Raw genomic sequence first — 12,166 nt, 5'->3', positions numbered from 1 at the left:
GGGGGGGGGGGGGGATGCTGGGACATTTTTGTTACCTCACCTTTCGCACCCCTTCTCCCACCCTTCCGATCCGGCCGATCGGCACGAGCGAGTTTATCCGATCTCCGTGCCGAGGAAACTCGTACGGTGAGTGAGTTACGCTCGACGGGCTACGCTACTCAGAGGCAGCCGTGTACTATTATTATTACTTTATTATTATTATCGTTATTATTATTACTACTACTACTGCTACTATCGACGCGAAATAGTTGATCGGTCGCGGTGTGAAGTGCAATATTTCACCTTGATCACAATCGTAGTCTCGGCAACTGCCGCCGCGGATCTCTCCCAATGAAGAGTCACTGAACACCGATCTTCTCTCTCTTTCTCTCCTTTAGCGGCGATCACCTCACGAGTGATTCTCGCCCGTCTGCACCGACACTTCCGTGCCGATCATCAGCGGACCGGCCGTGAGGACGCTCGTCGGCGTCGGCGGCAGGACCAACGGGCTCGGCACCGCGATCGACGGCCGCAACCGCTCGGTGAGCGCCAGCATCACTTGGCAGTGCAGGTGCTGGATGGTCGCCAACAGATTGAGGTTGGTGTCGATCAAACCGGTGGCCGGCGAGAACCTCTCCCGCTCTGCGTTCTCCATCTCGTCGGCGAGGGGTGTCGCGGTGAACCTCGGATCGCTCTCGACGGGGTTCAGCAGCGCGCTCGCCATCGCTGCCGCCGTCGCCTTGCTCTTCTCCGCCTGGAGAATCCTCTGCTGGTGCTTCAAGTACGAGGTGGTGATGGGTCGGCTGTAATCGATGGGCGTGTTCTTGGTATCCAAGCCGGGGCTCCACGGCCTCGGCAACGGCTGGTTCGGCTGCGGCGAGGGTGTTCGTCCCTCCGGCAGCATTCGCTTCCTCTTGGACGACGCCGAGCTCTTCGAGCTCGCCCGGTCCGACTCGGGTGTCCTCCTCGAGTCCGGCAGAGTGTCCGTACTCGGCAGAAAACCACCGTTCACCGGCTCTTTCTTCAGCAAGTTTGTAATGCTCAGCGGGTTGTACTTCTCTTCTTTCTCCTTCTCGATTTTCTCTATCGCGATGCTGAGCCTGTGTTGCTTCTGATGCCTGTAGCTGTGCAGATTCTTCCCTTCCGACGATGCGGCGTGCTGGTTATTACCGTCGCGTATTTTTGGACTGCTCTGCACCGATGCGGCCGATGACGACGACGCCGTCGCCGTGAGGGCGGTTGTGTTGCCGCCTGCCGTTAGGACGGGACTCAACGGAGTCACCGTTGACGTCGCCGTCGACGTCAACGTCGTCGTCGACGTCTTGGACTGCGTCTGACCGGAGAGGTTCGTCGGACTCGGTGTCCGCGGTCGCCGCTGACACTCGGTGCAACCCAGCAGAAATTTCGTCACCGCTTCCCGAGGTAGGAACGCGTACGTCTCTGTGATCTGAAACAGAGAAGCAGAAAAGCGCATTCTACGTGACAATTCGGGTGCGCCCGTCGAACGATTCCTGTGCGATAAGTTTCCCGCAATTCAATGAGCGAGTTGAACGTGACGAAGATGCATTTTGGTTGTCATGATTTTCGCCGGTAAACAAGCAAAAGGGTTTCTCTGCATTTAGTACACGCGTTTCTTCGACTTGTTTAACATAAGCAACATAATCTAATATCAAATATTATTTTGTTTAAATGAAAACGTTGTTGTTTTACTAGAATAAAACCAATGTTGTTTGATAGAACGAAAAATATTATTTCGGAGAAATAGCATTTGATTTTCACTAGAAAATAAACGTATTCCATTGCGTATTAAATAATCCCGTTTGTCGGATCAAACTTTCCTTCGTTTCAATCCCAAGAAATTGTGTAGAGACGAAAAAATCTTCCCCTCCGCGTAGATTTCTCGCGAACCGATTCCCGCTCGATCCGCGGCTTTCCGCGGTTCGACGCGCAATTTTCAATCGCCCTCGCAAATTCTTCCCCGTTTTAACCCTTTTAGTGCCGGGAGCCGATATATCGGCTCCTGCTACACCGGCGAGAAGTGCCAGAGCCGATATATCGGCCCGCACCTTGTAGCGCTTTACTATTCGCATTGCGAGAGATCTCTACCAAAATAAATTTAAAATACGTTATAAATAGTCTAATTTCATTACGAGAGAATTAAAATAAATAATTTTTAAATATTGCTTTTCGTTTGGTTTTTATGAGCCTTTTACCAAATCCTAGTAAAATCGGCCGGTTATCTTCGCATAAGCACCTCTTTTTCGCCCGGCACTAAAAGGGTTAATCGCGATTCCGAACAGAATATAGATTTACGACCCGGTCGAGAGACCATTATTTGCCGACGGAAGTTAGAAGAACGAAGATGAGGATACGCGTCTCTCTCGCGATTTCCGCCGGTAGTTCTCTCCCGCGTGAGCGGAGCGCTCGCGCGCAAAACTTCGGTGTAAGCGGACCGCGAGGAGGCGGCGCGCTGCAAGTTAATCGTGCGGCTTTAATGAGCCGTTAATCAGTACGGCGCGCGCGACGGAGACATCGGGCACACCGTCGCCCATTGATCGGACGCGCGTTTCGCCGCGTCGCACTTCGCGAACGTCGCGACATCGTTACGTTCAAGCACCGGCCCGGTCATCAGGCAATTAACTAATTCCATCTGGCGGAGGCGCCGCACCCAGGCGGACGCACGTTCGCGCTCGATGTGTACTATATACGTGTATATATATAGATACGTACGACACGACCGCTATTGTCGATCGAGACGCGCATTAATGCGCGCGAACGACCCGTTGTTCCCGCCGCTCCTCGCTCGCCGGCGAACGTATCGCTGTCACGTGGCGCCGTTTTACGCGCGCGACGCCCACTGGGGAAAATTCATGAGCGGTATAACGGAACTTTGATGTCTTCTGCGAGGAGGTGTTCAGCCGGAGGGATGTTCCCCGCCTCTTAATAGGAAACGTTTCTCTCCGAGGAGGTGGAAGGGCGGCATAACTTAATCAAGGATGGCAGCCTCCGCGAGAGCGAGAGAGAGAGAACGGACGTGCTTGATGTGTACGTATAACTGCACGCGCTCACGTGGGGGGTAGTAATTCGATAAGATTTACCCGAGACTTCGCGCGGCGAGCTCGTGGGACGACGAAAAAGAAAAGCGCGACAGGTAGGGAAGCGAGATAATGTACTTGGGATCGACACGATGCAGCAGCGACTTACCGCGGCCACGTTGACGTTTCCGCTCGGACTCGAGAGGTAGATTGTATTCCGAAGGGTGACAGCGACGTGGGAANTTTTTTTTTTTTTTTTTTCAGCGACGACCGTCCTGACGGAACCGTTAGAACAGAGTGCACGCGTGCTCGTTTGATGGACGTCGAATTGTAACGTGTGATCGAGGATCCCCCCCTCACGCTTCGCCTTCCATCTCTTATTCGTCCCAAAAATGGAACTCGACGAATTTAGCGACGAAGTACGAAGTGAATGATTCTCGCGAATTGAATCTTGGCCCGCAGGGGGTTTCAGCGAAATTATCGGTGGGAGTCCGTAAACCTTACGGTGTTATTCGACGCGATCGCTGCGCTGCCATCCAGTCATCGGAACAAAAGAAAGTTGAGTAATGACTTCTCGGCAGAGAAGGTAACAAAGATCGATCTCTCGGGCATTAAAACGGTGACCAAGATTGCCACTTTTTGTCCAGTTCTGAGAGTAACTAAGGATATTTCAGGAAAAAAGCAACACTTCTCCAGGTTTATCTTCGATTAATTTAACATATAGCCAGAGTTCTTTTCATCGTACGGTTTGAAAATGTATAATAAGGAAAAACCAAAGGTATATGAATGATACAATATAAGTACGCTTTCGGTGCGGTTTAACGAAGAAATACCGAAAAATATATATATAGAATGTCCATATCTTACAAATTGAACGGCAGCACGGAAGAAAAATAATTACATTGACCCGTTTTTGCTTGGCGAATTTTCTAGTGACTTGTCAAGAAAAGGTGACAAACAGTGACTCAAGCCAGCGACACAAGACGCTTGTTTTCGCGCTGGATTGCTCGCCGGATAGAAACACTGCGTTCTGATTGGTGCATTTCCAAAAAAGGGATAACAATACACCAATCGAAAGGCGGTATTTCCATCCAGCGAACGACCCAGCACGAAAACAAGCGTCATTTAAAAGCCGCTGGCTTTAAATGACCGGATGACAGCGATCTCGAAGAGATCGACTTCCGACACGACGGACTTGCACGCGCTGCTACGCGCGCGTGTTTGTACGCGTTAGGAGGTCCGAGTTGTCAAAGGTGAACTGCGCTTTGGTTCGGTCAACTTGTATAACCCTTACCGCGATGTAATAGCGGTAATTCGAAATCTACCGTTCCGCCGCTCGGAGCGGCAGAAGCGGATCGAGTTGCGCAACGCGCGCGCCCCGATGACATAACGCGGGGCTCTTCTGGAGCCGATGAATCCCGCCGCCTAACGCCGACTTGAACGTAAAACAGTTCCACCGTCGCGCCAACGCTCGAGTGTGTGAGTAAGCAGGCAATGCAACAAGTGTCCTGAGGTTTTGAATCACAAGCAGATCGCGGCGTGCGAGAAAGAGCGAGAGGGACAGAGACGCGCGAGATAGATAGAGAGAGAGAGAGAGAGAATGGGAGGCCGAAGAGTGGGAGGTTGGTCGCAGGGGCCGAGGATGGAAGCTAGAAAGAGACCGCCGTACCGAGGGTGCGAGATAGAGAGAGAGAGAGAGAGAGAGAGAACAGATATGATACCCCGGAGAGAGGTTTACGCGAATGCGCGCCGGAACATGTGAGATGACGTGTGGTATCGAGTGTTCGACGCTTGAACGCCTCGATGCCTTCCCTCGGGAACGGTAAATATCGCGTGTCGCGAGCAACCATGCAAGAATTCACCGCGCTCCGCCGATAGCAGCCGAATTCGAAATTCGATCGTTCGCGGATCGACGGTTACTTCGGTGAAACGCAGCTGCGACTTGGAGCGAGCCGGGATGCATCGTTGGGCGGCGGGACGAGCGAGAATCGGCCGGAGTAAGCTACGGAGTTCGACGGAGTCGTGGACTTCCATTCCCGAGGTCTAATGACGCGAGCGAGCGTCATTCGCTTCTCCGGCGGGATTCACCGGTATTCCCGGTGAGACCGCGGACCAAATACGAATGGGTCGGAAATCGATGGCTGTTTACCGTTCTGTAGGTGCGCTTCTGACCGGCATGCTTCCCAGGACGGCCCTCGAGATCGACGTGAACCGCATGGATGATGTCGAAGAAGTTCTCCACGATCGCGACCTTCTTGTACACCCTTCCGGGCGGCACTGTACCTTCGGCACCGTTCAACGCCTGTAAAAAGAAAACGAAACGCGGGAAATGATGAGAAGCGTGTTTCCCATATTACTTGTGAATAAATAGATTACATCGCAGTGAGTGTTAACTTATCGTTAACAGTAGAAAACGGGACGGGAATACGATGCGCTTTCACCGATTTCTTCGTTCCATCGATCCCCAGCACGAAAGATTTGAAATTTCATGTATTTTACGAGCGCTTATTTGGTTGATTTTTTAACAATAGCTTTCGACGAACTGATGCTTATACTATGTTCAAACGCCACCTACTACTATCCAGAGAGTCGCTTCTACCTCTGGTTTTCCCCAGTCGGAAACGGCATACAGTTTCCTACCATCCCTTACCGACATCGGACAGCTCATTTTATCGATTACTGGCACACCAGTTGCCTACAACAACGGTACCCGCTGCCGGTAAGGTAGACTTCCTTGTCGCACGTGAAAATATTGTAGTTACAATTATATTTATCTTTTGCAGCTTCAACCACGGTATCATGTTTAATTCATAATGTACTGTAAGAAATAAGATTACGTACATTAAGCGGCAAATATAATGGCGTCACTCATTTCCCCCGCGCGTCGTCGATATTTCACGGGAGAAAAATACAATTTTATATTTTCCGATTAGTTCATTTGACCGGTAAAAATAAAATCTCCCGTGAAACTTCATTCAACTCTTCACTTTCGACGATTACAATATCAAAGAACAAGCCGGACAGAATCACGAAGTATTCTATCAATTTATTACGCGTGTTAAACATTTGCTTTCATGATGAACAAAATATGCCGAGCTGCGCGTTAGAATCGGAAGGACGGAGGCCGTGTCCCACGTCAACCGAGAGAGAGAGAGAGAGAGAGTATACAGTCCTGGCATTTTCCATCCGGAGCGCATTAACGAAACTCCCCATCAACCGCGCGAGATTTGCTCGTTCCCGTTAAGGCCATCCCGGGCGGTTGAGAACCGCGGCGCGTCCTGCGTAATCTTAATTAATCTCGTCCTAAGTACCGGCATCGCCCGCGGGCATGGTCGCGGTCAGATTGTTCCGGCGAACTTTGCGACCTCAAGAAGTTCGGCGCGCATGCGCGACATTATTGTATTTCCCTAAACACCTGTTGAAGGGTAAAGTTGAACTCGTGGAGTTTAGTGCTCGGGCTAAGTGGCTGTGGTCAAGCGGGATAACAATAGCGACACCAAACTGACCATATTTGGCGATCCGCGGCAGTCCGGTCGGTCCTTCCGAGGAAAAATCCTCGCGCGCCTAAACACGAACCGGTCGCCTGGCCTTGCCGCGGCTTGAAGCCCACCGTCGTGGACGGTAAATTACGAGTGACCGTCGGGGAAAGGAAAATNAAAATTCATTAATCAACCCCCCCCCCCCGGGCCCCGACCGAGGATACGCGACACGCGGAATGAGAATAGATCGGACGGTCGGACGGTCTTGATTATACGCGTTGCGCGGCACGTGTGCGCGTTCGCTCGCAAAATTCGGGGTTAGAGGTGAATAGACGACGGGAAGCGGTTTCGTCGGCGAACATGTGCCCAGCCTAAACGCGGGCCGCCGCCTTCTGCCAGGACGTCGTGGTCACGCGATACGTCACGGCGGCGGATAGACGCGCGCGGAGCGTCGCGCGAGTTCTCGCCGCCTGTCTAAATCGACCGGCTCTCTTTTGTGCGGCCCGTTCCTCCCGGTTCGACCCCGTTATTGAGGATGCATCAGCAATTTCCGCCGTCGCGGATCGCCAGCCAAGACGAGATCGGCTGCCCGGGAGGAGGACCTCGCGCCAACACGGCCTCTCTCTCGCCGGTTTCCGAAATATCCGCTTTAAAACGGAAAAGAGAGTTAATTTCGGCAGCGTAATTTACCGACATGCGTAATTCGCCGAAAAAGCGGCGCGCCCGAGTTCTAAACTGAATTCAATTCGGCGCCGTCGGGCTTGCGTATATACACACTGTTTCATTAGATCGTGTTACGCGGGGCCGTACACGTACAAATTCGGTTATAATTTCTTTTTTCCGCAATTACGCGCGCGTATACACGTACCTCCATACGTACATACATAAATATATGTACAAACACACACACACACACACACACATACACACACACATATATATATTTGCACATTTATCCGTGCGAGTTAATAATAATCCGGGCGGCAAAAGCGGAACTTTCAGACACGACCGGCGTGTCGAGTGATGCATCAGCAGACTGAAACGCGGAAGTGCGTGCGTGCGCGCACATAAGCGCAATAGGCGCCTAACTAGAGGGGCTCAAAGGACCATCGGGGATAAATTTAGCCCTTTACCCGAGCCGCCCTCGGTGGCGCGTTACACGGACAAGCTAATTAAGCATCGCGCGCGCCCTACCTTTACTCACGGCATATCTGCGTCAATGATTAGACGACGATCAGCCGATGCATCAGCGCCCGCTGAATCAACATCCTCTCGGTCAAAGGAGAGTGTGAGTGCGCGCGCGCGCGCAAGAGCCCCGATTTCCCGCTCCCGCGAGCGGCCCTTTCGAGAACGCTCGATCGTCAGACGCGCGCGCGCGCGCGCGAGTCTCCCGCTCGAATCTTTTTTCCCGATACGACGGGCGAGATGCGGGATGCCGCGAGGCGATAATCGGCCGGCTGCGATAAAGCGCCCGCGAGGAAAAGCNCCCGGGGGGGGGGGGGGGATAACGGTCGAGCGGGAAAAGGATGCTCTTGGCGCACGATACCGGATCCGGTGTCTGGAAATGTTGAAGACCGAACCTCGAGAGGGAGCGAACGAAAGAGAGAGAGAGAGAGAGAGAGTACAATCTCCTTTATCTGAGAGAGGATTTCAAAAGGAAAACCGGATACTTTACAAGACGTGAAACGTCCTAAGCGACTAATTTATTCTACATTCGCGCACAGAGACGAGCGAGACGCCGGCGAGTTTGTGCAGCGAGCGTGCGCGGAAAATTGAAGAACAATCGAAAAGTTTCAAGAAAGAGAATCCCTCCGCCGCTCATTACTGCGTTAACCGGACTGTCAGGACTGCGGAGAACGGGGGAATTACGCGCCTTCGCTCTCGCTCGCCTCTCGAAACTAATAGATCGTAAGATCGTAACGCGAGAGAGGAACCGGGAAAACGAGAATTTCATCGGAACAGGGAGAGGTAAGAATCCCGTGGTAACGTGGACCCACAGGGGGAGGGGGAGGGGGGAGCCTGACACGCGATTATTAAGAAAGCAGCGAAGCGCACCGATATTATCGCGGCGCGATTTCAATCGAACCCGCTCGCCCCTCCGTCCGCTGCTCTCCAGGAGCGCGGTGCGCAGATGCGCGAGATCGAGGAAAAGGAAGGATTCCGGAGGAGGAGAAGGAGGTGTGAAGGGCGGAGGATGCAGCGGGCGATAGGAGGCGCGGGGGAGAGAGAAACGCGTCGGCGGGACGCGTTCTCCCGCTCGCAGACGGTCCAGAATAGAAACGCGTCAGCGCCGCCATAAATCCCCCTGCGAGGCGCGCGCGAGACTTGGCGGGGCCAAGTTTGCGGCGCGGCACGGCAGCGAAATCCGGGTACAGCGGCTGTTTTAAAGCCCCCGCGGACCGCGGGCGGGTTTGCATTTTAAACGAACGCCGCCGCTGCCGTCGCCGCCGCAATGCCGAAGGGAGAAAACAGCGCGACACGGCGCGACCGACGAAGCGGATTAAAAAAATTCACGAGGGAGCCGCGCCGTTCGGGGCGCGGGGGTGTATAGCGCGCGAATCGAAAGGAGAGAGAGAGAGAGAGAAGGGGGGAGCGCAGTCATGTACCGGGTGGTCCGCGCGGACCGCTTCCTCCGCCGACGTGGATAACAGGTAAGCGGCGAGCGAACAACGCCTCGCGAAAAGAAACGCGCTCGCCGGGCGTCGAGCGCTCGGAAAACGGTATCCGACGAGTCGGCGACGAGTAACTTTCGAATGTTTCCGCTCTCGCGAGATATCGGCGAGGTATCTGAAAGTCGCGCGTTTAGCCTGCTCGGTTTTCACCGTCGACGAGCGACGCGTCATTGGCAGGCGTGAAAGAGAGAGAGAGAGAGAGAGGTGGGGAAGGTTGAATTGAGAGGTCGACATTCTTGGCGCGACGAGCTTCGAAATTCCGACTCGTCCTCGGCACCGGGAACAGCCGTAGAACGAGCGATTATGAATTCTCTCGTAGCGACGTGTGTAATTATCTTCATCGACGTCGTTATCGATTGTCTCGCAACGACGGGAGATCACGTCGTTTCACGTGCGACGATACGACTATCACCGAGCGGTCTCGCGAGCAACGTACCCGGGACTCTCAACGAGCCAACTCCGGCCAGGCGCAACTGCAGACGACTACTTAAACGACGATATCGCGGGATCGCGATGCGATCGCGGGAGTCGCGCGTGTGTAAACCGCACCGTCGTACACACCGCCGGCAGTAAAACACGATCCGAGAGTTCGGTCCCGGTCGCGAAGTGCGTATCAATGAGCCGAGGACGACCACTGGAGTCCGGCTATTGAAACAGTACCGAAGTAGCGTCGTAACGTTGCATAACAACGATACTAGGAAGCGGCGGGAAAGTGGCACGGCAAGTCGTGAAGCGTCCGCGTGAGCGCGGGGTTGGAAGAAGGGCAGGAAAGGAGGGGGCGGGGGGGAAGGGGGTAGAAGAGAGGCGAGCGTTAAATATTCTCTCAACGAGGTCGGATTACCTCCATTACACCGCGGCAACGACGATGATAACGAGAACGGCGATACGGCGAGCGAACGAGCGAGTCGGCAAAGCGAGCAGGCCTAACGGAGTACCGAGAAGCCCTCGTACAACTCGCCGACACGACAATCCTCCGCGAGCTTAGGATATCAGCTCTCGCCTCCTTCGCTCGAGATCCTTTCTTCGGACGCGCCGGAGGAGCCCGGGAGGCGTGTGATTGGGTTAGTTTTGGTTTGTTGGGACGGGACACGGCCGGCCGGGCCACCCAGTAGCCATTTAGATAAACGACCGGCCCCTGTTGAGTGCCGCGGGATGCCAGCGCCGGAGATGGGAACCCGAAGAGAGGAGAAACGGCAGGACGAGAGAGGCAGCGTGCGAGGGAGAGAATGAAAGAGATAAAGAAAGAGAGTGAGCGAGGGACGATCCTGTGCGGCGCGAAGGATGGAGACCCGCGGGGGAAAAGCGTTGGCCCGAACACCGAGGTCATACCCCAGTATCCAGGGAGAAAAAGTATTCGGGATCGGGTGACGGAACAAAGAGACGCGATGGCTCAGCCGAGTCGGCTTCTCGCTTGGAAAGTGGGAAAGAGAGAGAGAGAGAGAGAGAGAACCCGTCGGATTTCCTCCAGCGTTTCACCGACTTTGCGAGCCGTAGATCGCGGAATTATCGAGACGTGGGGAAAAAGAGTCGAGACGGTTGAATCGCGACTGGAACGGGTCAATCGCAACCGTGGAATTTAAAATCGCGCAAAATTATGTCGGCTTAACTGTTTGACCGCATTATGGGTCAGGTAGACCCGGTGAGTTTAAAGAGTGCGTTTAGAGCTGCAGCGAAGAGAAGTGCGCAATCTATGATTTCTCACTATTCCCGAAAAATCGCTTTGTTCGTTAAACATAATGCGGATCTGATAAGCCGATTAATGTATGTTTGGCAGCCATCCGAATCTGACGCAGAGTCAGACTCGTAATGCGCGTTCGGTGTATAATTTGACGCCATGAGGGATTTTTTGGTTGAAAATATGTGTGAACGAATATAAGCATTGTGACTACGCGGTTTTTGAATAATAAATAATGGTATTATATTAGGGTCAGATTATGTTATGGTATTTAACTTGCGCGTCTTGCGCGCCTTGCAAAACATGGTCCCTCACTTTTTTCGTAACAATGTAATTTATTATTTTGCAAGTAAAGAATAAACGATTTTTGACACTCTCACAGCAAAAAAATTCTTTCCCATAAAAGTATCTGTTTTCAGATAGTTCAGTGGCTAAAAAACGTTTTCCGAATACCTACTATAGTCATGTATTTTTATTAGAACTATCTTTCAACTTCATCGCCTTTGCAAGTTGCAAACCAAAGTAATAAAAAGTAAAGAAATTACGATTTTTTTTTTAAGTAAAATATTACCATTGGTAAAATCACTGTCTAAATTCGAATTTTTTCAGTAACTCAAAACTATTTTCTATGAATGCATGATCAAACATTAAAATAGAAGAGTTACACTTCAGTCTTTAGAGTTTGATTGTGTCAACCTCTCTCCTCCCATAGTCTCTCAGTAATGGAACTTAGAAAATCGTACAACGTTAGTATGACTCTGTTTACAGTGCGAGTGACTTCAGAAGTGTGGAAGAGTGAAAATGCAAGGGAAGACACCGATGAAATCTACATGAGTATAAATGAGCGCAGAATCGCGCGTCTGCGATTATCAATTGCAAAAGTCAAGATCGGAAGAATTCGGGAGCATGGCGAGATTGTTCAACAGTATCGGTAGAATTCGCGTTCTCGGCAGCGACGACGCCTCGGAGAATACCTCAGACAAAGAGGTTCCACTATGTCGTGCATTATCGGGATATTTCGTCGGCGCCGTACTCTCATAATCTAAAGAGAAATGTTAGAGAGAGAGAGAGAGGGAGAGAGGGAGGGAGATCGGTTTGAGCCGGTGCAGAGACGCAATATCGAATCCATCCTCGAAATCGCTCCGAAGCAATTTTGAACTTTTCCAACGAACATGCTTCTTTGGTAACTCGAGCTACCGCGCGCCGCACGCCCACGGAGAATTTACAACAAGGGTATCGCTCGCGCGCGCTTTCGGAGCAAAGCGGCCCACAATTGATGCCGCCGTTACATACATACGTTGACGATACAATCCCCCCCCCCCCCCC

At 52.3% G+C, this 12,166-nt stretch overlaps 1 protein-coding gene across 1 annotated transcript in view; it reads right to left on the bottom strand.

The window, feature by feature from the left end:
* Positions 1-17: 17 nt before the first annotated feature.
* Positions 18-12,166, bottom strand: part of LOC106749606 — a 47,788-nt gene continuing 35,639 nt past the window's right edge. Inside the window, exons 3-4 of the mRNA XM_014629257.1 lie at positions 5,164-5,316; positions 18-1,426 (exon numbers count right to left, since the gene is read on the bottom strand). Of these exons, the coding sequence (XP_014484743.1) occupies positions 389-1,426; positions 5,164-5,316 (1,191 nt within the window). The 3' untranslated portion in view covers positions 18-388. The remainder of the gene's footprint in view (positions 1,427-5,163; positions 5,317-12,166) is intronic.

The sequence above is a fragment of the Dinoponera quadriceps genome, unplaced genomic scaffold (genome assembly GCF_001313825.1).
Source record: "Dinoponera quadriceps isolate SergipeBrazil2010 unplaced genomic scaffold, ASM131382v1 scaffold4009, whole genome shotgun sequence".
Classification (NCBI taxonomy): Eukaryota; Metazoa; Arthropoda; class Insecta; order Hymenoptera; family Formicidae; genus Dinoponera; species Dinoponera quadriceps.
Note: the sequence above shows the minus strand (reverse complement) of the source record. Positions and strands in the feature narration are given on the sequence as shown.